The 27,960-nt window shown below is 42.9% G+C and overlaps 1 protein-coding gene and 1 long non-coding RNA gene across 3 annotated transcripts; one reads left to right on the top strand and one right to left on the bottom strand.

Annotated features, from left to right (window-relative positions):
* Nucleotides 1-18,311, bottom strand: LOC108784791 (alpha-1-inhibitor 3-like). Of its 2 annotated transcripts, XM_018553696.1 has the most exons (11): nt 18,280-18,311; nt 15,733-15,807; nt 14,298-14,460; nt 13,790-13,995; nt 12,080-12,295; nt 11,866-11,993; nt 8,361-8,451; nt 8,070-8,138; nt 4,347-4,449; nt 3,275-3,316; nt 1-39 (listed from the first exon to the last, which is right to left on the bottom strand). In XM_018553696.1, the coding sequence occupies exons 1-9, from the start codon at nt 18,283-18,285 to the stop codon at nt 4,408-4,410; spliced, it is 996 nt and encodes a 331-aa protein (XP_018409198.1). In that variant the 5' UTR covers nt 18,286-18,311; the 3' UTR covers nt 1-39; nt 3,275-3,316; nt 4,347-4,407. The 2 variants fall into 2 exon arrangements, with proteins under 2 accessions (XP_018409198.1, XP_018409197.1); XM_018553695.1 differs by lacking the exon at nt 1-39 and having other exon boundaries at nt 3,260-3,316.
* On the top strand, nt 12,125-27,960 carry LOC108784792. The gene is made up of 3 exons (XR_001941093.1): nt 12,125-12,134; nt 22,823-22,825; nt 27,866-27,960. It is a non-coding gene; the product is annotated as an uncharacterized LOC108784792 (long non-coding RNA).

Genomic DNA, 27,960 nt, shown 5'->3' with positions numbered 1-27,960 from the left:
TGTTATTTTGTCTTCAACTTGAATTGCTGAATATGTCATCTACAAAGCAAAGCAAATACAAAAAAGGGACTGTTATGTTTAATATTTTTCCTGGGCAGGAACTGCAGGACATCAGATTTGATAATGTTTAGAAATGCAAAGTGAATACAAAAGCAGTTGTTGTAAATTCTAGAATTTTCAAGTTATTAGCCCTGAGGCCCCTTTCACATGACATTCCTTTCAAATCTGTCTTTCAGTTTTTTTAGGTGGATCTCAACGAAAGATCAATGTTAGTCCAGGGGCAGGTACATATAGAGGTGAAACTCGAAAAATTAGAATATCGTGCAAAAGTTCATTTATTTCACTAATGCAACTTAGCCATCTACCAGGAGATTTTGGAGCACTTTAGAGCTGCAACAGTTAATCGATTAAAATCGACGATTGAAAACGTTGGCAACGTTTTCGATCGTCAATTCGTCGGCTATCGATTGCTTAGCCTGTTCGGGGCTCCGCACACGGCCTGAGTCACATGTCACACGCTGCTCCTGACGTGCCCACCGCACAGGCCGCCGCCACATAAGCCACGCCCACCGAACAGGCTGAAGCCGCGCACGCCGCTGGTCTCCTCCTAGCCGTGAGCTCCCTCAGTCGTCGCATAAGCCACGCCCGCCGCTGGTCTCCTCCTAGCCGTCCCTCAGTCGCCGCATAAGCCATGCCCGCTGCTGGTCTCCTCCTCGCCGTGAGCTCCCTTACCCGCCGCTGGCCCGCAGACAATCGAGGGCCCACCTTCTAAAAGTAAGTCAGGAGTGGACTACACTAGAAATGTAACTGTCGTGATCTGAATATAATGGCATCAGCTTAATTTAATAGCGAGTACTTTTCAATTTAGTCAGAATCTCTCAAGGAAACCTCTTATTATTGAAAAGGGAGGGCCCTTTTCAATAATAAGAGGTTTCCTTGAGAGATTCTGACTAAATTGAAAAGTGCTCGCTATTAAAATAAGCTGATCCTTGCCTGCCCTCAATACAAACTAGTGCAACTTGAATGATGTTCCATTTTGCTCATGTGGTTAGCACTTTCCTCCCTGTTCACATAGGAAAGGACTAGCACCTGTTCACTAGAGCTGCAACAATTATTCGATTAAAATCGACGATGGAAAACGTTTTCCATCGTCGATTCGTCGGCTAAAATTCATATTAACCGCTCACGCCCGCCCACGTTGGTTAAGCCGTTTGCGCCACGCCCACCGCACACGCCGGTAAACCCGTTCACGCGACGCCGCTTAGCCACGCACACGCTGAGGACATGCGTCTGGCCCTCTACTCCCGGCGAGCTTCCCGACTAACCGCTGCCCGCCGGCAACCAACAACGCCGCAGCCCGCCGACAACACTGTCATTCAAAGTAAGTCGAGATCAGCCGGGAGCTTTTTAATGTTTCCTGTTGTGTTTTTTTTTTTTAAGCGGCACACTGCAGAACATTAGTAGCTATAGAGGAACAACAAACAGCCTGTATAATGTATTATTGCTGGGATTTGTTGTTCCTCTATAGCTGGTGGTATTCTCCATTGCGCTGTGCAATGTATTATTGCTGGGATTTGTAGTTCCTTTATAACTGGTCAGTGGTAATCTGCATTGCACAGTATAATCATTATACAGCGCAATGCAGAATACCAGCATTTACAGAGAACTACATATCCCAGCAATAGTACATTATTGTATAATGTTGTACTATTGCTGGCATTCGTTGTATTCCTATATGGCTGGTGGTATACTGCATTTCGCCGTATTATCATTATACAGCGCACTGTAGAGGACTACAAATCCCAGCGATAATAAATGATATACAGCGCAATGCAGAATAACGCCAGCTATAGAGGAATACATCAGATCCCAGCAATAATACATTATATACAGTGCAATGCAGAATAACGCCAGCTACAGAGGACTACAAATCCCAGCAATAGTACATTATGGTATAATGTACTATTGCTGCATTCCTCTATAGCTGCTGGTATTCTGCATTGCGCCGCTGTATAATGTACTATATTGCACACAACACTTTTTTTTTTTACTTCCACCGTGCCAAGCTTGCTCCCGTGATGGACTACAATCTCAATAGAAACTAGTAGTCCATCACTGGAGCCTTTTTTTTTTATCCGATTAACCCGATTGATCGAACTTAATAATCGGCTAACTAATCGATTATGAAAATAATCGTTAGCTGCAGCCCTAGAGCACTTCATGCTTTCTTCCGCAGACGAGCTCTATGGGGATGCTGACTTCATTTTCCAGCAGGACTTGGCACCTGCCCACACTGCCAAAAAAATTCTGAAATTGTGGATCTGGGTTTTCATGAGCTGTAAGCCATAATCATCACAATTATGACAAATCATGGCTTGAATTATCTTGCTTTGCATGTAATGAGTCTATCTCATATATTAGTTTCCCCTTTTAAGTTGCATTAGTGAAATAAATGAACTTTTGCACGATATTCTAATTTTTCGAGTTTCACCTGTAAATGGATGGGTGTCCAGTTGCATTCACAAGCCTATAGACTTAACATGGGTTTGTTCAGCTCCATGGAGTGCACATTGAATGTACACAGATGTCACACAAGTGCTATCAATCCATTCATTCAGCTCTAATTCAGTAGGTGACCTGTTCATGGTGTCCATGCTGAGTGGCACAGACTTCACCCATGTTCACAAGATGTTATAGCCAATGCTTTTTGGGGGTTGCTAATGTCCCCCTTCATCAGGGCTTTAAAAGCTGTAATCCATCTGCCCTTACTGGCCACAGAGTTTGTGTTATTATTGCACAGAGGTATAGCAGTTGGTGGAGCTTATCTATCAAGCCAGGGAAAATCAAGTCTCAGTAAGAATCATAAAAGAGACATTATTGACCCAAAAAGGTAATAGCTGGACTATTAAACTTTAAAATGAAGTGCATGATCACTATGAACAAGATCCAAGAGGAGAGAAACTTAAGAGGCTGACCACTTCTTCTGAAAATGCTAGTTACCTGGCTAGTGGCTACCATGCTGTCCCGGTACTCAATACTTTGATTAATTGACCCCTCAACAAATATGCAGACCCCTCAACAAATATGCTGATCAGGACTTCTGGTTTATCTCTGACATCTGACCGGCATATTTGTTTCAGGTTACTGACTAGAAAGTACAAAAGCCAGAGGATCACAGAACAGTCAAACAAATGGTATTTTTAAATGGAAGTCAGCACTAGCACCCTTTATATTTCTCTCTGGCCTAGTTTAAATAAAAAAAGTGAATTCTTACCAGTGTTACAGGGATGATTGTATTCTGCCACTGCTTGCTCATCTGAAAGGTAAAAGAATAACACTTTAAATTCCATAATATAGTGTATTTTTGTGTATTTGATTATTATTATTTGTGCAAAGTTGCTTAAAATGTTTTTTTTCTGTCTGTTTTTTTCTTTCTATTAAAAATTGAAATAATGAGGCTAATGAAGGCATTGGCCACCAAAAGCACCAAAACTACCTTAATTCCTCCTTCCCTATTGAATTTTGCTTGAAACTCCTGATTAACACAGTCTGCTGTGAATATATTATATAACTTTATACTAGGGATGCACAGAAATTTCCGACGCCGAAGCATTTCTGTTGAAAATGGTAGTAGGCAGAACCTACTACCACTACTATTCCCTGCTGTGTAACCTGTCTTGGACAGAGCACTGCTTGTTAATTACAGGCGGAGCTGCATCCAGCTTTTGACAGGTAGTTAGGTTACATAGCAGTGGGCTTCCCCACTGCTTGTGTAACCTAACTAGTGAGGCCAGAGCTGTCACAGGCTTTACTCTTTGTTAGAGGCGTGAGCTCTGTGGATGGTTTGGACCAATGACATTGATCTCCATGCCTCAGCAGTGACGAGCAAGTAAGAGACAGGGAGGCTCCTCCCTGTCTCCTCCCTTCCTCCTTCACACTAGCAAGGGCTTTGGCGGGACATGGGCGGGGCTGGGCGTGCTTGGGGGGAGGCTAGGTGTGCTGGGGGCGGGGCTGGAGAATGCCTCCCCAGGAAGCAAAGGTACCGCACGTCACTGGTACAAGACAAAGCAAGTGACTTAAAATGGAATCAGTAATATGCAGACTACTCATTCAAATGCCCACTTATCTGGGTTCCCAAAGTACTAGATAATAAGAATGATTAAAATACTATGCTGCCCTGGTACTCCAAAATGCTGTCTGGATTAAAAAGAAAAGATAATAGATCAAGCATATCCCTCTACACTTTAAAAATATTTGTTTTGTGTTCCTTATATATGAACACCTGGACTAAGTCTGGACCATCTATAGGCATGAACATTGCACCAACTATTAGAAGAGAAGGCTACCTGTTTCATAGTAATCATAAACTTTTGCTGTGGCTGGTTTCAGGTTCTTGACTTCAATAATCTACTCCACCATAAAAGAGAGATTTATAGTATCATGTCCCACCTATGAGAAAGATAACATTACAGTGAAAGAAAGAAATGCAGCTAGGTTCTTCATAATCAAAAAAGAGCAGCTGAAATGACAGGTTCAAAGAAATGTGAAGTAAATTATGCCAATAAGTTGGATTCCAACGGTGGTAGAGGAGGACTAAATGAAACCGTTTTACAAATATACTCAAAGAAGACATTTTAAATAAAAAGATACTGAGTGTAATTAACCACTTGCTGCCCGGAGCCGTGAATCTCTCCTTCGATCTAACAGGGGAGACCCTCCACGCTGGTCCAGGGCTCACACGGGGGACAGCGGAGCTCGGGAAGCTGACGGTGGCACCGGCAGTAGCAGAGGGGGGGGCGGCACCATACAAGCGATCCGACACCTGTACAGATGCCGGATCGCTTGTTTTTTAACAGCAATCGCCGGCTGTTTAAAACTGCACCATGAACAGCAGCAGCCCAATTGTTTTTTTATTTTTCTTTATTTTTCTTTTCTTTAAAATATGTATATATTTTTTTAATTTTCCTATTTTTTATCATTTTTAAAATTATTTTGCAACTTTTTATTTTTCACATTCTTTTCACTTATCTTCTATTCTGCTCGGTACTATGGAGGTACCGAGCAGAATAGCCAAGTCAAATGCTGCAGGTATTCACTCACTGCTGTTTGGCCCCTATGAGAATAGGTGCGAATGGCAGCAAGTGAGCTGCCGGAGCTTCGGTTCAGCCAATCTAGATCTTGGAACGGCTGAGCCGAAGTCCTTCTGCACTTCGGCTCAGCCAAACATGCAGAGCATGTTCAGCTGACTGAAGGCAGCCGATGTATGGCTGATTTTAGCCGTTGTATGGCTGAAATCTGCCATACAAGGCAGGAGTAATTAGCCGAACAGCATTCGGCTCACTTCACTTCGGCTGGGTTATTCACTCAGCTGCTTTGTGAATAACCCTGTTAGTGTTTATTTGAGGAGGAGATGTACATTGATTTTAGTTATGGTTTATTATTGTGACGGACTGAACCGTCACTGGGGCTGCTGGAGGAGCCTGAGGGCTAACCTCCTTCCTAGAGACTATGGACCAATCCCTATTTGCCCTGTTTCGAGTCCTCATTTGCATGGCCGAGAGGACCTAGGTGAGGACTGGAGGATTGTTTGCAGTTGACCAATAGGAAGGTGGTCGTTTGGGCCACCTTCAAACTGTTGTTTTATATAAGTGTGTGCATCCAATAAACGTGATTCCTGTTTGAACTTACATAAGGCCTGTCTGGTGTTTGTTCTGAGCTATTACCACTGGATACGAACGGCACATAGCTGTAGTTCGAATCCCGAATTATCGGACGACCTAAATATCAGATGCTGCGGTCTGAAATCTGGGGAGTGCTGGGAGAGTGGAACCGAGCGAGCAAAGGGCTCGTTACATTGGTGGCAGCGGTGGAATCTGCTCTCCAGTTACTGGGAAACTCCAAACCACCACAGGGAATGACCAGCTATGCAGCCTGCAGGAGAGAAACGCTGAAAGACCTACTTGAGAGCCGAGGAGGGACCACTGGGACAAAGAACAAGGCCACCCTGATCAGTGAGCTAGCCCAGATGGATCAGAGGGATGGTAATGCTGGACCCCGGTCAGTTGGAGACTTGTTTCAGCAACGGGTTCGACAGCGGTTGTCATTATATGGTGCCAACCCATCAGAGACCGCCATACAGAATGCCATTAGAGACATCCAGCAGCAGGATGAGCGACAGGAGAGAGAACTAGAGCGGCAATATAAGTGGAGAATGGCGCAACTACGGCAATCAGAGACAACACCTAGGGATACAGTGCCTTTCCGTAAGTCAGTTGGAGACTTGTTTCAGCAACGGGTTCGACAGCGGTTGACATTATATGGTGCCAACCCATCAGAGACCACCATACAGAATGCCATTAGAGACATCCAGCAGCAGGATGAGCGGCAAGCGAGAGAACTAGAGCGGCAATATGAGTGGAGAATGGCGCAACTACGGCAATCAGAGACAACACCTAGGGATACAGAGCCTTTCCATAAGTCAGTTGGACAGATGGATCAGAGGGATGGTAATGCTGGACCCCGGTCAGTTGGAGACTTGTTTCAGCAACGGGTTCGACAGCGGTTGTCATTATATGGTGCCAACCCATCAGAGACCACCATACAGAATGCCATTAGAGACATCCAGCAGCAGGATGAGCGGCAAGCGAGAGAACTAGAGCGGCAATATGAGTGGAGAATGGCGCAACTACGGCAATCAGCGACAACACCTAGAGATACAGCGCCTTTCCGTAAGTTGCCCTTTCGGGCGTTCAAACTATTTAAGATGGAGATCCAGGTAGAGGAGGCAGACAGCCTCTCTCCCCTGCGGCAGAGGCAGTTCCAGGGAGAGGAGGCAGAGGGCCTCTCTCCCCAGTGGCAGAGGGAGTTCCAGGGAGAGGAGGCAGAGGGCCTCTCTCCCCAGCGCCAGAGGGAGTTCCAGGGAGAGGAGGTAGTCGGCCTCTCTCCCCAGCGGCAGAGGGAGTTCCAGGGAGAGGAGGCAGGCGGCCTCTCTCCCCAGCGGCAGAGGGCGTTCCAGGGAGAGGAGGCAGCCAAACTTTCTCCCCAGCAGCAGGTGGAGCATCTGCAAAAAGGTGCAGCGGATGCTTGTTCCTAGTTGCAGTCTTTGTCCCAGGGAGGGGAGGCAGCCATTCTCACTCCCCAGCGGCAGGCCATGGTGCAGGGAGATGTACGGGCCCTCAACACCCCCCAGCGGCAGTTTGTTTTCAGGAAATCAGATGCCGGATATTTAAATTTGTCTTGTCCGACTAACACAGGTCCAGACCAGTTGGGGGTCTGGTACCTGGTTAGTCTACTGTCAGGAGGGGAGAAATGTGACGGACTGAACCGTCACTGGGGCTGCTGGAGGAGCCCGAGGGCTAGCCTCCTTCCTAGAGACTATGGACCAATCCCTATTTGCCCTGTTTCGAGTCCTCATTTGCATGGCCGAGAGGACCTAGGTGAGGACTGGAGGATAGTTTGCAGTTTACCAATAGGAAGGTGGTCGTTTGGGCCACCTTCAAACTGTTGTTTTATATAAGTGTGTGTGTGCATCCAATAAACGTGATTCCTGTTTGAACTTACATAAGGCCTGTCTGGTGTTTTGTTCTAAGCTATTACCACTGGATACGAACGGCACATAGCTGTAGTTTGAATCCCGAATTATTGGACGACCTAAATATCAGATGCTGCGGTCTGAAATCTGAGGAGTGCTGGGAGAGTGGAACCGAGCGAGCAAGGGGCTCGTTACAATTATATTATACTCATGCTTTTTCTACAGTCAAGAAGAGTGTGGTAGACCAACATCTCCCAATTAAGCCAATCATGGTCAGATTGGCAAACAATCATACTGTATGCCTATGGGCATCAACTGCTCTGCATAGTGACTGCTAACTCCATAAACAATATATTCTCAGGCAAAATGAGCACCCATTCTATTTAAAAATCCTTTGCAAAAGTGATTGTGTGGAAGTTGGAGCTTCTGAAAACTGTGTGATGTTTATAGGCAGCCGAAGGTTAATCAGCAAGGAGAACAACAAATCAACTTCCTAAGCTTGAAACCTTTTCAATGCTCTAAAGAAAGTTATTCGAACCTGATTCAGATATAAAGTGACTGTGTCCATCTGTATTTCACTTCTCTGTATCAGTTGGTCCTTCTGCAGCTGTGGAAAAAAAAATAGGTCACTATAAGAAGGTTGAAGTCTTCAATTATATTAGCGTTATGAGTAGTAACTGGGAAATGAGTCCAACATATACACTGTAGTGCAATTATTGGCAATTTCCAAATCTATGAAGACTATTGGCATAATACACTAAACCATGACACATCTTTAGATGTCCACAGATCCACTGGTCCACAGATTAGTTAGGATGTAGGTCCTTACCTTCTTCACTGTACTCTTGACCGGAATGTGTCCAGACAGCATCTTCACCTCTATAATAGCCATGTTGGATTTATCCCGGGTTCCAGTGTATCTATAGGAATATAACAACAGGGCTTGCTAAAAAATTATTTGACTTGCTAACTTAAGCAAAAACTTAGATGGATTTTTAAAAAGCATCATTCAATCCAATTGTGTATTAATTTAAAACATAATTTAGTGTTAGCCGTTGTACAGAATCTGTGTTGACATCCACAGCACCCACAACAGTTGTTCAGCATTAGCAGGCAATCAGCCTAAAGCTGCCCATACACCTAACGATTATCGTACGATAATCGCGGGTGAGTGTATGGGCAGCGTGCGACCGCAATGACTATACGGCCGCACGATTTTCGTATTACAAGCACGCTAGAAAACCTGCTGAAAATCGTACGATTTTCGGCGGGTTGGTAGCGCGATCGCAAGACGAAAGCCACAGGGCCCGAGGTGCGCAAGCGCACACTGCCAGCTTACCATTACTATCATCTGTAAGCCCTCCCCTCAGCGGGGAGGACTTGCGATGATCGCAAGTACGATCTGCCTGTCCAAGATATGCAGGTCGTATGAACTTTTAATCACCTTACAACCATCGCACAATGAAAGTCATGCGATGGTTGTAAGGTGTATGGCCACCTTAACACTGGACATGCTTATGGGAGGAAAGAGCAAATTAATAACCTTAATAGTGCCCTGACAGTAATTATATTGTCCAATAACAAGCTGGAGGGCTAAGGAAGCAGAACTCTACAGTAGACATGTGCGATTCGTTTCGTTACGAATCGAAATTCGTACGAATTTTCCTGAAATTCCGAATTTCGGAGCATCCGAAATCCGAATGGCAGTTTCCGAATTATATCCGAAATACGAAATTCCGTTAACGAATTTCGGAACTAATCGAAACAGGAACTAATATTACCCCTGTAAAATGTAAATGAGGTTGAACAACATGACAAGATTTTTTTTTTAATCCGAGATACGGATCCGCTGCTGCTGAGAGTTGCATTACAATACACAGGCAGGAAATACGAAATTCCGTTGACGTATTTTCGTTCCGTTACGAACATTCGTTATATTGAAGGTAAAAAGCAAAGTACATTTATATTGGAGTTGATGGTAGTTTTTTTTAAAGTCCGAAATACGGAATTCGGAATACGGAATCCGTTAACGGAATTCGTATTTCGGATAAAAAAAACAACTACCACTCCAATATTAACAAAGGTATTTTGCTTCTTAACTTCATCATAACGAATTTTCGTAAAGGTACGAAAATATAACCGCCACTAACGAAAATTCGTATTTCGTACGAATCCGAATTGAGTTCAGTTACGAATTACGAAATAACGGATATTCCGAAACGAAACAGAACACTTTAAAAGTGGCACTAAACTCAGGAGTTAAATCTTAGAAATGCATTCAAGCACCTCAATTATTAACAAAAATGTATCTTAATTTTAACCAAAACCGTATTTAGCAGTGCTAAGAAGCGCTTCTCATTGGTCAGCACAGTTAGGTGACTGCGCTGACCAACGAGTGCTTGCAATTTCAGAATACATGGCACAGGTGCAGATAGGACACCCATACTGGCGGACAGGAAAGTCCGTTTGCTGAAAGGTAAGTATAGCAGGGAGGGAGAGGGGGCCAGATTTGTGCGGGTAATTCCATTTTCTCAAATTACTTGGGAAAGTGTATTTAGCCTTTAGGGCTGGTGGAGACTTGGACGATCGTGGGACGTGCATCCCGAGACCGTGCGATCGTTTGCAGTTGCATAGAGTGGTTGCTGCGCGGCCCCATGGGGTTACATCTGCATGGCAATCACTGAAAAAGGTACATGTACCTTTTTTAATCAATACACGTACTGCGCAGTGTTTTCAACCGAGATTGTGAGCGGTATTGTGGTGGGAAACCACACCATCTGCTTAGCGCTACTGGGGTGCCATTAGAAAATAATGGCACCGCCAGCGCGTTCGGCGGTGGTGTGCAATTTCGCGACCGCCTGACTACCCCCACGGCAGGATTGCCGTGTGGTCATGGATCACCCAGGTATGAACCTGGCCTTAAAGTGACATTAAACTCTCAGATTTTTTAACATAAAACAATACTGTAATGTGTGCCTTACTGTAATCCATGGTTGTTTCACTTCTCTTTGATGCTCTTCCTTTTAAATCTGTATCTGTTCTCATGCTTGGGGAGAGCTTCCCTTTTCAGCAGACTGCCTTGTCTCACACGGTGTCTGTGTATCCGTTTGTATAGGCTGTAACCTGAGCCAGCACTACAGGAAGAGGCCCTGAGCTGAAAAGGGAAGTTCTCTCCAAGCATGAAAACAGATACAGTTTTAAAAGGAAGAGCATCAAAGAGAAGTGAAACAACCATGGATTACAGTAAGGCACACATTACAGTATTGTTTTATGTTAAAAAATCTGAGGGTTTAATGTCACTTTAATGCACATTATGCGTGTTAGAGAGCATTGCTGCCCGGCCACCACAATATGGCACACAGTGGAATGGGGTCACCACTCCGCTCACACACACAATGTCCTACGCATGCGTTCATTTGCATGCAGATGGTGAGGGCAGCGGGGTTGGTTTTAATTTTTATTAACTTTTTTTTTACTTTGTAAAATTTTTATTTATCTTATTATCATTTACTTTATTTTTAATTTTCATTTATTTTATTATTTTTTACTTTATCACCTTTTTTATTTTTTACATTTTTTAAATTTGTTTTACATTTTTTTAAAAAACTTTTTTCACTTAACTTTATTGCTATCACAAGGGGCTAACTAGCCCCTGAGTGATAGCATTTGGAGGTGATAGGATCTCTTTTTTGAACCTGTCACATCCAATACAGGAGTTCTAGCACAGTACAGTGCTGGCTCTCCTGTGACAGGAAGGCTGCGAGTGCAGCATTCCTGTGTCAGTGCTCACACAGAGCAGAGCAGAGCAGAGAATGGATGATCTCAGCTCTGCTCCCCATCCTGATGTAATCAGGCTGCTTACATGTGATTTTGAGCAGCTGTATAGGCTGATCCCTGTACATTTAGCCCCGCTGCTTGCCCGAAGCAGGGCTAAATGTAGAAAAAAACTACCCGCCCGACGCCTGGAACTGCATGTCTCGGGCGAGAGGAATTCCACACCCCTGCATTCTGCATATATGAGAATATAAATGATATCATGAGATTAGAGTTTTTGAGTTGTATTTTAAAAATTCTCAAAAGAACATGCTCCTTATCTATAATAAAATTATGGTTTGCTCACAAATGATTGTGTATTGAGCATAGAAATAGGAGCATAAAAGGTTGGTTCACCCGTAACTGCAATTTCAGGTATAAGTGGACACTATTCGGAGGATGATATAGCACACAGGGAAAAAGTAATTTTCTAATGTGCTAATCAGTATAGGCCAAGCTTATAACCTGAAGCTCTTACTGTGTCCCACCATGAATTATAAAAGAGAGCAATAATAACTCACGTAGCACTGATAAGAATCTCAAAATTTGTCACTGGATCCCCCAGACACTCTCTGGTTAAATGTGGTGTCACCTTTAATGAAAAGCTGATGTCTCTTCTGGGTGGAGGGACATTGTATCTCAGGACTGTCTGTGTAATGAAGACAAGAAATTAGTTAGAGGAAATAAATAAATACCGGTAACAGAAAAGAAGGCAGAGAGTTGGTGCCTTCTCACCTGTACAAAAACACAGCCGTTCCCTGTGGCTGAAATCATGTATTCTCCGGGAACAGTTGGTAGTGTTGCTCTCTGGAGGAGGAGACGGTTGTTTTTGTCTACATGGAACTTCTCCAGAAATCCTGTGCTGGAAGTGACAGTCGTAGTCACATCACCCTTATCACTGAATGTGAGCTCTGAGTACTTGGCCAGAGCTTCAAGAGCCATAACTGTGTCCTACATAGAAGAATAGGAATGTTAGTGAAGGTCCAAATGTGTCAACCAGGGAAAAAGATAAATACATAATCTGATGAGACTAAATGCAATCCACAATGTGTGATATGCAAACGAATACTTTTCATTGGTGTAATTAAATCAAAGTATTGGAGTAAATTTGAGTCTGGGTTGTGGTGGATACTAAACAAAGGCAATCATACAAAGCACAGGATGTAAAAAGTTAAAAAAAAATGGTATGGAAAAGGCTGCCCCCTGCCTGTCCTGACTTCAGCCTTGAAATACTCTATTTATCCTAAAACTTTTGGGAGTGGGGGGTCAAAGTAAGAAGGTAGATCTTCTCGTGCCTTTTAAAGAATGTGGAAATAGGATCTTGGGAAGGAAGACATTATCCCAGACAGGGTCTTGAAGAAATTCAGCACATGGACAGGTGATATAACTTGCCAGGAACTACCCAAAACAGTTGACAATGAAATGCGCTGTAAGTTATCAGATGAGCAGGCCCGGATTCCCCACAAGGCCACCGAGGCCCGGCCTCGGGGCGGCAGCCGTGTGGAATCCCCCGATGCCCGGAATATACGGTTCCGGGTGCCGGGCGGTAACTTGCCTTCTACATTAAGTCCTGCTTTGGGAAGGCAGGACTAAATGCAGTGTGGGGAAGCCGCTTGTTCGTTTACAAGTGATTGCGGCGATGTCTCCACGATCACTTGTAAAATGTGTGCAGCCTGTCCGTCCTCCCCTCCCTGCACCTACCTCTCTCCTCTGGTTCCGTCCTCTCCCTGGCCGCTGAGTCTCTCCTCACTGGTCGCCGATGTGGGGAGCAGAGCGGCAGGGTTAAAAGTAACCCTGCCACTCCGTGTACACAGTGAGAGGGGAGAGCTGTGCTCTTCCTCTCTCAGCTGTCACAGGAGTTTCAGCACAGTGCTGTGCTAGAACTCCTGTATTGGAGGTGACAGGTTCAATAAAGAGAACCTGTCACCTCAAAAGGCTATCACACAGGGGCTTGTTAGCTGGCTCCTGTGTGATAGCAATAAAGTTGAGTGAAATTTTTTTAATAAAAATTAAAAAAATAATAAGAAATAATAATTAAATGAAAAATAAATAAAAAGGAGATTAAAAAGTAAAAAATAATAAGAAAAATAATATTAAAAAATAAGAAAATAGTCATAAAAAATAAATAAACAATCATAAGATAAAAAAATTAGAAAAAATAAAAAACGTTAAAATAAAAATTTAAAAAAGTTAAAACACAATAAAAAAGTGATAAAAAAGTTTTTAAAAAATAAGGAAACAATAAAAAAAAGTAAAACTAACACTGCCACCCCTGCCATCTGATTGCCATTCTCTGTTGATGATGGGGGGGGATTGGCGGGGAGGGGGGCGCATTGCGAAACCTGGCCTTGGGACGGCAGGGAGAGTATATCCGGCCCTGTAGATGAGCCTTGATGAATCTAGCTTGCTGCAAAAAGACATCACTGTATTTAGTCAATGGTTCACCTGTGTAGATGAGAAGCCTCCATAAGGGTTCTGCTGTTTTCTAAACCAGTTTGCAATCCCTGCAGTTTCGACCAGGTCAGGTTCAGGCCCATGGAGTAGAGCCAGGAGGACATAGGCAGACATCTCCACCTCAGCAGATGGAGCTCTGTGCCAGTATGAATCTTTCTTGGGAGGATCAGAATCCCGTTTCCAGTGGAGCTGTCCATCTGTAGATACAAAGACACAACATTAATTATGTATCATGTATTATTATTGCAACACTAGGGTCGAACTGAGAAATATGTTTTATTAATACCATTAGTTTTTGGCAATAAAAACAGACTGCTTAAAGTTTGAGTTTATATGTTTTATTTCACTTTTCAGCTGGTGTACAAGGAAGAATGAGAATTAAATGCAGACATCTTGTAAATGATTGTATGTTCAAAACAAGTCTACATTTTTAAAAATTAATTTGTCTAATGCAGGTGTTTACATTTGCCTAATGTTCTCTAAATGATCTATTTCTCACCTCCTCGTACAGCCTTTTTCTCCAGTTTGTCCAGTATAGTCTTTCTGAACTTTGTCTCTCCACACAGTGTAAAGGTGTAGGCGAGCAGAGCCAGGGTGTATACATTGGTCACATCACTAGCTGCCTTTTTCAGACAGGACACTGCGTCCCTGACCAGAGGATCCTAGAGGGAGAAAAAAAGGATACAAGAAAAAGCTAATTGATGAATATAATAGTATCTGTAATATAATTAATACATTTTTTTTACCTCTCTGAGCTTAGCTTTTCAGAGGGATGATCAATTTGGCAGTCTCATGGAATAAATAAATTATCTCAGTTTTATGAGAATTCTACTGTTAAACCCTTTTTAATGTTACCAACTGAAGTTAAAATTCCTACAAAACTCAGACTTGTGCTACAAACATTATTCCCTCATGTTCTCTTCCTTACCAAGATGTGAGGGAAATTTGTTCTTCTTCCAGCACTAAGGGGTAATAACACGAGCTTAGCTACATTTATTGGGAGAACACCTTTCTTATGATGGTCAATCATGGAAAAAGCTATTGACAATTGCCAAAGAAGTGATGACTGATGATCATTGGTCCACTATACTTGATTATTGTAGTTAGTTCTTTGATTCTCATGAAATGTTATGTATACAAATTCAGAGCTCAATTTAAATGATATCAGTCCATCTGGAATATGTGGTTGAATACATTTTACCCCCAATTCTTGGTTGCCAAAATCCATGTGACCTTATCCACTATATATACGATCATATTTATTGGTAGTTAATACCACATTTACTTGCCTATTTCTTGGATGCATTTTACAGTACATTATTCCATGGTGATGCTGCTCTATTGTTTCTTGTGCTGTGACACTGTAATCTGTGATATAACTGTTCTCTTATTTAAAAAAAAATGCAATTTGCAACCTAAATTGGTCACTCTAAATTAGTATCAGCAAAGGCTAGCCACTGGCAAGTCCTCAATGGGCCTATAGCACCAAAACCTTTTCAACTAGGGTAAGGACGAGTCCATCCAAAACTCAGTTTCTTTTATCTTTTGAAAGATTACCTTGCTGAGAAATCTGTGATCAAGTGATTTTTATTCATTTTATATTTTAGAGAAAATAACAAGACGAGCTAGACCAGGCAAAGATGGGGGAGCACCCAAAACTCCCAAATGGACAGGGACAGAGTTGGGAATTATGGCAAGGAGATCTTGCTGTTTTAATATCCAAGACATGCAACAAGATTACTGCTCAAGCTTTAACACCTACTATAAGCCAAAGGATTTCAAAAAGGGAGCAGATTTTGTAGGAGATTTTTTTTTTTTAGCCAGAAAGCCATGTAAAACCTTGGGCTACTTACACTATTAATTTAATTGGAAAATGCTTTATAATGAGCTACAACATTTACAGAAATAAGTCATCAATAGTAATGATCACTTACCTTCAGAGGTACACCACCCTCTATCAGAGCAATTGTCACATAAGCAGAAAGTGAGATATCATCTTCCACTCCTCCCTGCAATAAAGATCATAGCTTCCATTTAATGTCTACTGTAAGAAAGGCTTATTTAAAAGGAAAATGTAGCAAAGTTAAGTTTCTTTTACTTTATGATGGCCATTGTCCCTGGAAGGACATTTGTCAAGGTTTTTTTTTTGGTAGCCTTTCTTGTTTCCTCCACACAGAAGAAGTAAACTTGATTGTTGTAACCAATTGTAATGGATGTGGTTAAGTATGATTATGACAAAATGCCTATCTCAATAGATCAATTGTAATATATATGTTATTGCTCCTGTTCATATTAATCCTTAATCAAAATGGCTGCCTAGTTAGTTGCTCAACTTAGCACCCATCCCTCCCCCTCCTATCCGAAGTACGCACTAGAAATAGGAGCCAAGATGGCGCCTCCTCTTCAGGACAACACCCAAGACAAAGATATAAATATACTGGCAGGAAGTTATATATGAATGGATCTAACCAATTATAAGCTAGAATGTTTTTTGCAATGCTGCTTTCTGCAATGCTACGTTTAAATATACACGTCCAGCTGCCTACATAAAACCATGTAAAAGCGGAAGAATAAAACAGAAGTATCTTATACACTGAACAACTTGTCTCAGCGTTCCTTTCTTCTCTGAGTGTACACTCTATTGAATTTGGTCCAGGGACAGATATATGTCGGATTCTTGATGTCCGAGTCCTTAACACAATCAGATTTCTTACTTCATTTTACCAGAGAATAAAAGATTTGATTGGTCACTGTGGACAAGACCTACACGTTTTGTAAAAAAAAAAAAAAAAGTTTTTTCGTAAAGAGAACTTCTAGGCAAAAATGTTTTAAAGCTGTTAATAAAGAAAGCGGATCTTTGGAAACAGTTGATAAAGAGAGATTACCTCCTTTTACATATAGAGGTTAACAGAGTGGAAAGTGTTCTACAATTCTACAAAAATGGATAGATTTTGTATGAGTAGCCTAAAGGGGGGTTTTATTGGAGCATTGTATCTTCTCCAGGACTGGGCTGAACTGGTTTAAAACATTGTTATGGCTACTCAGTGAAAGGCAATATGACCTTATTTGCCCCTTTCTGGTACACACAGAGTTAATGTTTGAACAGGAGAAAATTGTGTTTCAACAGAAACTAGTTTTAGTTCTTTACAAAATGAGGAGTCTGCATTCTTCAGTAAATTAAATCTCATCTTTGTGTGAAACCTAAGACCTTAAAACTGTCCAGCTAATTTCTTTCTTTGTAGCTGTTCTATTGTCCATATTATTATAATTAGTTTTGTACACATGTATGTCTTTCTATTGGTTTATGCCAATCGCCCCTTTCACTGTCCGCATAATCTTTTGTTTTAACAATAAATCTTTGAATATAGAGTAACTACACAACTTGGTGTGACTCTTTATTCCCAAGTACTTGTCTGAAGCTGACAGCACAATCAAATCCCGGGAAACCCTAAAGAGAAAGTCCTACCAGGAGACTGATGGTTCAAGTCCGCTCAGTGTAACTTTCCTGAGGAACCCTGATACTCAGAGGTCGACACTCAATTCTACAAAAATGGATAGATTTTGTACAAGTAGCCTAAAGGGGGATTTTATGGAGTATTGTATCTAAATCTTTAGACCTTTATCTTATACTTGGTGCTTCTCAGTAATACATGTAGAGGTTTTTTATGAACAAATCACAAATCAATTCTCCCTTTGAAGTTCTGTGAGCATTCGTTTTGTGTGAATGGAGGCAGAGACAAACGTTCTTAGTATATTTTCTTTTCAGGTCAATGTAACATTAGGAAAATATCACATTATGGCCACTAGCTGGAGCAAAAGAGCACAGGAAAGTTGTATTTTTGGTGCTTCTCAGGCCCATTTAGTGGCTATAAAGCAGATTTTCATAATTTTACATTCCACTGAAAAGAAATACTAAGAATGTTCATTTTTGTCTCTATTTGCACATAATGAACATTCACAGGGCAAATGGATCTGCGTATTGTTTATAAATAGACCCCTTAGAGTCCCCTTTCTTTATAATTGGTGTTGTTCTATCTATGGGATAATAGCATTTGAGAACTTCAATTAACATTTAAGGTGCAGCAACTCTATTCCTATATTTTATATCATAAAGAGAGTTATTACTATATAACAGTACTAGGTAGTCTTTTACAAATTTCTTGAACTTATGTTACAAACCCAAAAATCAAATGCTGTACATTATAAATTAAGGGCAAGGAGGGTTGTTATTACATGTGTTAATAACATTGGCAGGGTTATTCACAAAAGGGTGAAGAGTTTGGAGAAGCAGGAGAAGTGAACAATCTAGGCCAAAATAGCTGATTTGGAACAATTCTCCAAATCATCACATTTTCCAGTTCAGCTCTGTTGTCCTAGATTGTGCGCTTCTCCTGCCTTCTCCAAACTCTTCACCCTTTTGTGAATAACCCTGTAGATCACTATGATTATATATGAATTAACTAGAAAGGCATTCAGATCACCTTCATAGCATTATTGAATAGTGTTCCCACGCTACGGAAGCAGCCAGTCTTATTACGATTCGTCTTCAGCCAGGTGAAGGATTCATTTAGGTGACTTTCATCTATAAATATATAAGGCCGAGCTTGGCTGAAGGACTTCACTACAAATGCTGTCAACCTGTAAAATAATACAATCAGTATATCTAGGAGAATTGTCTATAATAATAATAATAAACTAAGCTGACAATATTAATTGTGCTTTCAAACAGACACTTACAGGGCTATTCACAAAAGGGTGAAGAGTTTGGAGAAGACAGGAGAAGTGAACGACCTATTCTCCTCCAATTCAGCTCACTTTCCAGTTCAGCTATGATGTCCTAGATTGTTCCCTTCTCCTGCCTTCTCCAAACTTCACCCTTTTGTGAATAACCTTGTAAATGTGATCAACTACTGTTTAGGAGAATGATATAGCCCATAGTGAACAAACAGCTTCTCCATGTTCAACCTCCAGTGGAGAGAACTTTTACCACGGAGATACTCTGCTGGAACCAAAGTAAAATAACATTATGGAAGGACAGCTATGTAGCCCAGCTATCAGCTAGGATAAATTCAGCATGAATGATATATCATTAGGCAAACTTTTTTAACAAAAAGAAAAATAGGCATGCGTCAGACCTATAAGAGAACATATATAATATTAATTATGAAGTGTTTTTTTCTTGTTTATTGATAGTGTCCCTGTGAATAGTTTGTCAACAGAATAAAAACAAAACAACTATGGAGTATATTTATAAACTATTTGCAGGGCCCTTAACCCAGCAAATATCTGAACGATCGTTGTGCAGATATATGCCAAAACAAATGTTCTTTATTTGTTTCTTCACAAGGCAATGTATTTTCAAATGTTATTTCCCCCATGTAAAGTTGCATTATGGTCTTAGTATCACGTACCTGAGGAAAAGACCGGAAGACGAGGAGGCGTCTCTTGCAACTCGCGTCCTACAACCCCTGGAGTTTGGAACAGAAGGCAGCAGGACAGTGAGGAGCACGAGTGCCACGGATTGGAAGCAGACACCATGCTAGAGACGTTTTGAAGTTAGGTCAGCAGGCCAAGGAGCAAACTGGGCGGGCAGCGCAGGAGCAGACTTGGGAGAATGAAACCGTAGTCAAGAAAATCAAAGGGCAGAGCCAGCCGGGCAGCGAAGTATAAAAGCAGAAGGAAAGAGCATGCCCAGACAACAGGCTGAGGTCAGGGGCAGGTAGCAAGCAGAAGGGTAGTTCAAGGCAATCCGGGTCAAACAAAGCATAGGCAATCCAACAGAGACACAGGCACCAGGGAACATAAGCTGACAAGACCATCAGCAATGTGGTGAAGACAGGCTCATTCTTATATAGTCACTAAATGAGGTAACAACATCACTTCATGTGCGACAGCTGTTTGCGCGTCTGGTTTGCTCGTTCATGCACACTAGAGCATGTTTCCCTAGATTGTGTCTTTGCGCATGTGCGGCTGCCATTTTTTCCTTACAGATGGTGGTGAGGAGCACGAAAAATAATTATTTCCTATGCTCCTCTTTCTCCATCTAGTGTCCATAAAGTGATATTACATGAAAACATTTGAAAATTCATTGCACTTGTTAAGAAAAACACAAAAGGTTTGTTTCGGCATATATTCACACATGCAAACATTGAATGTTCACAGATATTCACAAGGCGAAAAGCCCTGCAAATTGTTTATAAATAGACCCCTTTGTGTTCTCTCAGATTTACAGTATTTACTGGAAAACATTGATCTAGGCCATTGCGTTTACCATGTGTTACCCTGGCGGTCAATCCCTGGAAAGCTACTGTATGATCCATCATCACGTTTGTGGAGCAACTGTCGCTGATATCCTAAACAAAAAGCAAAAGCATATTGTATACTTTACATTCATTATTATGTGATCTGTAACACCAGCAATAAAAAAAACAATCGTGACCGTTGAGAAGGATAGGCCTAGAGAATCCCAAATTTCCTTGCACCATAAAAGACACAAACAACAATTTACATAGTTACATAGTTAGTCAGGTTGAAAATAGACAGATGTCGATCGAGTTCAACCTATAGAGATATGAAAAAAAAAAAGCCTAAACAGAACGCTATGCCCACAATTACCCACTGTTGATCCAGAGGAAGGCAAAAAACCCCTATAAAGCACGGTTCAATTTGCTCCAACAGGGGGAAAAAATTCCTTCCTGATCCCATGAGGCAATCGGATATTCCCTGGATCAACAATCTCTGATGCTTAATATATCCAGTAATATTCTGTGCATTTAGGAATACATCCAGATTTTTTTTTTTTAAACCATTAACTGAGCTAGCTAGAGCTAGCTCCTGGGGGAGTCTTTTCCACATTTTCACAGCTCTAACTGTGAAGAATCCTTTCCCTATGCAAATGTTAAACCTCTTTTCCTCCAGACGCAAAGATTGCCCCTGTGTCCTTTGCAGTGACCTTAAAGCTCACTATATGGACCATTTATGTATTTATACATGGTGATCATGTCCCCCCTTAATCGCCTCTTCTCCAGAGAGAACACATTCAGGTCAGATAATCTTTCCTCATAGCTGAGTTCCTCCATGCCTATTATCAGTTTAGTTGCCCTTCGCTGCACTTTCTCCAGTTCCACAACATCCTTTTTGTGAACTGGTGCCCAAAACTGAACTGCATATTCCAGATGAGGTCTTACTAATGCTTTGCACAGGGGCCGGATGATGTCTCTATCTCTGGAGTCTATACCCCCTCTTAATACAAGAAAGTATTTTGCTTGCTTTAGAAACTGCGGCTTGACATTGCATGCTATTATTCAGTCTATGGTCTACCAGAACACCCAGATGTTTCTCTATCATTGACTCCCCCAAACATAATCCCCCTAGAGTGTATGATGCATGCATGATTTTAGCCCCAAGTGCAGAACTTTACATTTATCAACATTAAACCTCATTTGCCAAATAGATGCCCAATCACACAGTGCATTCAGATCTGCTTGTAAGTTGGAGACATCCTGTAAGGACTGTATTCAACTACATAACTTGGTGTCATCTGCAAACACAGAAATAGTACTTTTTTTTTTTTTCAACATGAGTTTTTATTAGAAATTTTTCAGAAATATAAAAGTAGTAAAAACCTGGTCATAATAGTAAGTTAACAAACGGAAGGGCATAAGCAGAGCCCTGAAAGTACAGTAACAGTAGTTATGTGGGGTAACATTCGTTTGGGCACACATGGACAAGGTAATAGTCGTATGTGAACAGCTGCTGTATTCCACCAGGAAGGAAAATATGACAAACATTAGGGTTGCAGGTCATACCTAGAGCAGACCATTATTATCGGATCAGAAGGAGAAGAGAAGAAAGAAAAGGTTATAAAAAGAGGGAAGAAGGTAAAGGAAGAGAAAGGGTGGAAGGAAAAGAGGCAGGGAGGAAGAAGATGGTGTGAGAGGAGGTTCCGGTTCAGAGACATGTTGTTCACAGTAGGATATGCCGAGATAAGGTCCATAGAGGTGGAGTAGTTTCAAGCTCTTATCAGGTCCGGACCAAACTGTGGTGGAAGGCATACCTGGATCCAAGGATCCCCGATTTTTTCAAATTTATGCATCTTGTTCTGCCTTTTAGCTGTTAATTTTTCATTCACAAACACAGTGTGCAATCGAGCTTTTGTTTCTGAGAACAGTAAATTAGGGGATAGCCAAGCTTTAGCTATTGTTTGTTTAGCTGCAGTGAGGATGTGTGTCAGAAGGATAATTGCGAGTTGGTGAAGTTATCAGGTCTCAAATTAAGGAGAGCTATAGCCGGTTGAAAGGGCAGGTTAGTACGGATGAGTGTGCGCATAAAGGCAAATGTTTTTTCCCAAAATCTTTGTGCTATCGGGCATGTCCACCAAATGTGGAGCATAGTGCCATGAGTGTCACAGTGTGTAATGATCCGTGCAAACTCTGCGGGAGGGATAGGATCACAACTGCGGAGGTAAGCGTAAATGGTTCAGTTGAAGGGTTCACTGTCACACTTTAGTGTAGTGAGTGAAGTCGGAACCCCTTACACATCATATACCATTTGGTTGTAGGAGGAATTAAATGGCAGCGGTGAATTCCCACAACCCTCAATTCTACAGCATTGGGGCCTGTTGGGAATTGTAGTTCTCTCCCCAAGTTTACTTCACTAGGGAGGTCAAAGAGACAGTAACTCTATTGCATTTATGACAGTCCAGAGAAGAGGGTAAGGCAGTTTTTTAGATAAGAGAGTTTAGTTGAATTCACTACCCCTAACCTTGATGTCAGTAGGTGCAAACAACTCGGCAATTGATTACAGCATGTGGTAATGGCTACTTGCTGTTAGGTGGAAAGTCCATTCACAGGATGGGAGGCTGCATCCAGGCTGCCAGAAATCCAAGGGGTAGATGTGTAGGTCCAAGAGGGGTTAGCAGGATAGCCAGAGACCGGTGCAGTTTAGGTTCCTAAGTAGCTTGCTCGACGTACTACTTTGCTAGAACGTCGAGCAAGTGAAAGCCTACGGTTTAAATAGGCAGAGCAGGTGATTGGGGGGGCGGAGCCGGAGACGAGACCCGACCCGAGCGTCTCCTAGCAACGGGACGCCGCTGGGCCGGGCTCGCCGCGTCATCACGCCGACTCAGCTGTTCGGCAGAAGGAGGAGTGGAGCGCGGAGGAACGCCCGCCCGTCGCCCGGCAACAGGACGCTGTTGACGGGGCCGTCCCTGCCATGTTCTTGGGCTACGGAGCGGGGTCCGATCCTGACACAGTGACAATAGCAATGGGGAGATGATGAGGGGAAGATGCGGGCGAGTCGATAGGGAACATAGTACCAGCGCATTAAAACTTTATAATTGGTTTCCACTGCCGTTGCGCATTGAGAGGAGGTCCTAGTCGTTTGCCATATTTGTTCCCATTGTTCGGTATCTATGTTGATATGGAGACCAGAGCCATGTTGCCATTGTGTCATGTATGTGTGGGTAGGAAGAGTGGAGGGATGAAGTAGAGACGAGTAGAGTGAGGATATTACTCCCTTTGCATGAGGAGAGTCTAAACAAATGCGTTCGAAGGAGGTTAGTGGGGAGCGGACTGATCTTGAGCCAATCATTGAGGATAAGAAATGTCGAATTTGTATATATCTGAAAGCATCTGCAGTGGTGAAGTCATGTCGGGGTACATAAGGTTGCAAAGGGTATGATGCCATTGGAATCAAGAAGAGAATGGATGCGAGTGGTGTTGTTGGCGGACCAGTGAGAGAAAGAGGCTGGATTGTCTATGCCTGGGGGCAAGGCCGCGTTATAAAGAAAGGAGAGGAGGGGAAGGTGGGGGGAGATTAGGTTGCCAGAGTTCTTTACTGAGTCCCATACCTTCAGTTAGTGGCGGGTGATCGGGTTGTTGATGTGGAGGCGATTCTTCGGGATAGACCAGAGCAAGTTGTGCACTCCGAGCGGGTCACAGTCTACAGCCTCTAAAGAGATCCATAATGGCACTTCAGTTGAGGTGTGGTATTTTGTTAGAGGGGCAATTTGTGCCGCTCTGTAATAATGAGCTATGATAGGAACACCCAGACCACCCAAAGCTCTTGAAAGAAGCATTGAGCGTTTAGAAATAAGAGGGCTACGACCCGCCCAAACGAAGTGCATCACCTGCCTCTGTAGTATACGCATGGTATGAGAGGGTATAGGACCAGTAGGACTCTGAAAAAGTACAGTAGTTTTGGGAGGAGGGTCATCTTAATAGCCGTTATACGTCCCATTAGGGAAAGAGGGAAATGGGACCAGGTAGAAAGAAGGGACCGCAAGTGTTGAAACAACGGAGGGTAGTTAGCTGAGTACAGTGACGTATAGGTAGAAGTCAGGTGGACACCTAGGTATGGTGAAGCGGAAGTGGCCCACGGAAAAGAAAATGACGATTTGAGTTGATGGACGGTTGAGGTCGGGAGTGAAATGTTGAGAGCTTTGGACTTGGAAACATTCACGGAGAGACCTGATATGTCGCCAAACGAAGAAAGGGTTGTAAATAGGTTAGGAAGTGAGACAAGTGGTTGTGATAAGGAGATGAGGATGTCATCAGCAAACAAATTCAACTTGTCGTGATGGCCAGCTATGGGGATACCAGATATGTCAGGATGTTCACGGATCAACTGCGCAAGGGGCTCAATGGCCAATGCGAAAAGCAGCAGGGACAGAGGACATCCCCGTCTAGTTCCTCTACCTATGGGAAAGGGGGCGGACTTAAACCCAGCATAGTGTACTTTGGCCGAAGGGTAGGAGTAAAGGGCTCCTATCAGTTTTCGGAAACATAGGTCCAAATCCCCACCTTTCCAACACGTAGATGAGATAAGACCAGGAAAGGGAATCGAAAGCTTCTTTAATATCTAAGGAGAGGAACATAGAGGGGATGTTTCGTGTTTGTGCTAGGTGAGAGAGGAGGGATGCTCTGCGGATGCTGTCCGTGGCCTGACGGAGTGGCATAAAACCAATGTGATCCTTATGTATGAGTTGGCCAATCCCTAAGTTGAGTCTGTTGACCAAGATTTTAGCTAGGATTTTGATGTCTAAATTAAGGAGGGATATGGGACGAAAGTTGGTCCAGGAAGTATTGTCAGCGCTGGGTTTGGGGATCATGCAAATTGAAGCAGTTAGCGTGTCTCTGCCTAAGATGCCTTGGGCTCGTAGGGCATTAAAGGAGGAAACCAGGATAGGGGCCAGAATGTCAGATAACTTTTTATAGTATATAGCTGGAAACCCGTCAGGGCCTGCTCGTTTATTTGTTTTGAGGGACTTTATAGGAAGGAGAACTTCTGATTCCGAGACTGGGTCTTTCAGCAGTTGTTTTGATTTCCGCAATATGGCGTCAGTTTTATAGGATAGCAGCAAATTCAAATCTCTGCACGCATCTTCAACTCGGCGACGATTGGTGAGTGAAGGGGAGAGAGAGAAATCTGCTGAAGCCTGGAGAAAGGTTGCTTCTAGGGTTTTTTGTTTGTGTAATCGTTTGCGTTTAATTTTGGATGAGAGTCTTATACATTCCCCCCTGATTACTGCTTTGTGGGCTTCCCAGAGTGTTACTGGTGATACATCTGGCGTAGAATTGTGAGTTAAATACTCTATGATAGCTGCATGGATGGAGGTAATGTGTAATTCATCCGACAACATGTATTCGTTAAGAGACCAAGAAGGTGAGGTAGGAGAGGTTAGTATAGAGAAGAGGGATATAGTCACCGCAGAGTGGTCCGACCAAGAAATGGGAAGTATAGAGGCAGATCTAATCAGAGGGATTGAAGATTGTGTGAGAAAGATATGGTCTATTCTGGAAAAGGAATTGTGTGGGGAGGAGTAGAAAGTCTAGTCTCGTGTAGTAGGATGCAATTCCCTCCAAGTATCTATCAGGGCGCATTGAGCTAGGAGCTTATTGAAGGGTGAAGGGGATTCAGAGTTGTTGGAAATAGTAGAGGATTTATCGAGCATGGGGGAGAGAGACATATTCGAGTCACTGCATAGGAGGAGTAGGCCCTTTTGATGATGGGCTGTAGTGGAAGGTGATGAAAGAAGGGAAGAGGATTAGAGTTAGGGGCATAATATGACACAATGGTAACATCTTGGTCATTGAAACGACCGATGAGAATGAGATAACGTCCGGCAGGGTCAGCAATTTCTTGGTGAAAGCCTATCAAGACTCCTCTTGTTTTTTAAGTAGAGGAGGCCGTATATATGTGTGGAAAGTTTTTGTGGTAGCATTTGGGAATAGAGGAGTGTGAGAAGTGGGTTTCTTGCAGACATATAATATCTGCGTGTCTGGAGTTCTTTTATGGGGGGAGTTAAGGCCCTTAACATTCAGGGTGATCAATTTAATGGATGACATCATGGAAAGTGAAGATAATGCTCAGCATAAATTTGAGACGTAATAGCTGTGGAATGAATGGGCAGTGGAGTGTAGTCTCGTGAACTGGAGGGGATAGACAGGAAGAGGGGGAGAGGATGAGAAAGAGACTGGAGAAAGAAAGATGAAAGCATAGTGTAATGCAGTAAAACAGTAACAAATCCGGTATAATCAAAACAGTAACAACAGAAGACTGTCTGAAATAGCGAGAGACAGGTTAGCTGTGTCTCTCTATCAGGCAGTGGTAAGACCCGCAAGGGGGCAAATCCCACCGATGTAGGTCTAAGAGGAGGCAACAGTGACCGTCGCCTCAGCACACAGGCATTAAATAATATTAAGTATAACAATTGAAAAACAGCCCCAATAAGCTAGGAGCATATATACTGTAAAAGGAAGACATCACAACAGTAACACAGATATCAAAATTCACTCTAGGCTGCAACGAATAATACTTATCGAACTGTAGATGAGATCCATTAATCGTGGAGGTTAAGTGAGAGCGTCAGCGACTTCTCAAACAAGGTAGTCCCTATGTCGAAGTGTAGCGTAGGTCATCAGCCTGGGGAATCCATGTCAGTGGGTGGAGGTAGAGACATCTTTTTACGGACAGCTTTCAATGGCGAAGACATCAGGGCTGATGACGGTTCTGATCTGGAGGTTTGTCTGCGTCGTTTGGTTTGAACAGATGACTGGGACTCAGTTGGCGGCAGCAGTTGTAGGTCGGCTAGGATGCGGCGAAGTTCCTCAAAGGTCGATTCATGGTACAGGCGGCCATTGTGTGAGAAGAGAAGACGAAACGGAAAGCCCCAGCGGTAGGTGATCTGATGTTGTTGTAGAATCTGGAGAAGAGGTTTAAGCTCTCTGCATTTGGTGATCGTTGAAGGGGCTAAATCAGCAAATATCCGGTATGAATTGCCTTGAAAAGTCAGCGTTTGTTGGTTGCATGCTGCCTGAAGGATCGCTTCTTTAGTGCGGAAGTATAAAAATTTCGCCACCACATGAACTCTTTCCATTTCAAGGCGTTCAAGCGGGATAGATGGGGTTAGTTCCTGCAGCAGTGTAGTGATGGTCGATTGTAGATCCATAATATGCTCTGGGATGCCTCTGAATCTTAAGTTTGAGCGCCGTGAACGATTCTCTAGATCCTCTATTTTAGAAGACATGAATTGATTATCGTCACGGAGTTTATCTAATTCATTGACCTGAGTGCTGATGGTGTGCTCAGTATGGTCCATGCGAATCTCTAGATCAGCTGTTCGTTGGCCTAATTCACGAATTTCGTGGGAAAGCTGGCTAGTGATTTGTTTTGTTGTGGATGCTAATGCTTTCTGTAGCATCCGATCCATCTTGTTTAAGGGCTCTTGTTGAGAGGACTCACGTGTGGGAGAGAGTGAGCTGGTGTCGCTGTCATCTGCAGCATCATTGTGTCTTATGGGTGATGAGGCAGCAGGTCCTGTCAGGGCTTGTGAGGACGGCACCATCTTGGAAGCTGCTGTCGCCAGGGCCTCTTTGATCGAGGGGCCGTGAGTAGGCTTCAGTTTAGAACCGGGTTGGGACATCGGGATCCCGATCAATAGCGTTTACCAGCGGTGATGTGAGTGTCTCTGTCTGCGAGGGGGGGCGCTTCAGATGCCTGTTAGTGCTGAGGCAATGCGGGTTCAGGGCACTTCTGACATCCGCCGCTGCGCGCATGCGCCTCTAGAAATGGTACTTTTAATCCCAAATTCTATGTCATTTATAAATAGATTAAACAGTAAGGGGCCCAACACTGAACCTTGGGGGACACCACTAACAACC

The sequence above is a fragment of the Nanorana parkeri genome, unplaced genomic scaffold (genome assembly GCF_000935625.1).
Source record: "Nanorana parkeri isolate BGI_ZX_2015 unplaced genomic scaffold, ASM93562v1 scaffold127, whole genome shotgun sequence".
Taxonomy (NCBI): domain Eukaryota; kingdom Metazoa; phylum Chordata; class Amphibia; order Anura; family Dicroglossidae; genus Nanorana; species Nanorana parkeri.
Note: the sequence above shows the minus strand (reverse complement) of the source record. Positions and strands in the feature narration are given on the sequence as shown.

Bases quoted from the DNA above. Each gene is read 5' to 3' on its own strand.
- LOC108784791 (XM_018553696.1), bottom strand. The intron at 14,461-15,732 runs GTAAGTGATCAT...TTCTCCCTCTAG, and splicing joins AGGGTGGTGTACCTCTGAAG to GATCCTCTGGTCAGGGACGC. The intron at 12,296-13,789 runs GTGAACCATTGA...TCTTCTATGTAG, and splicing joins GAGGCTTCTCATCTACACAG to GACACAGTTATGGCTCTTGA.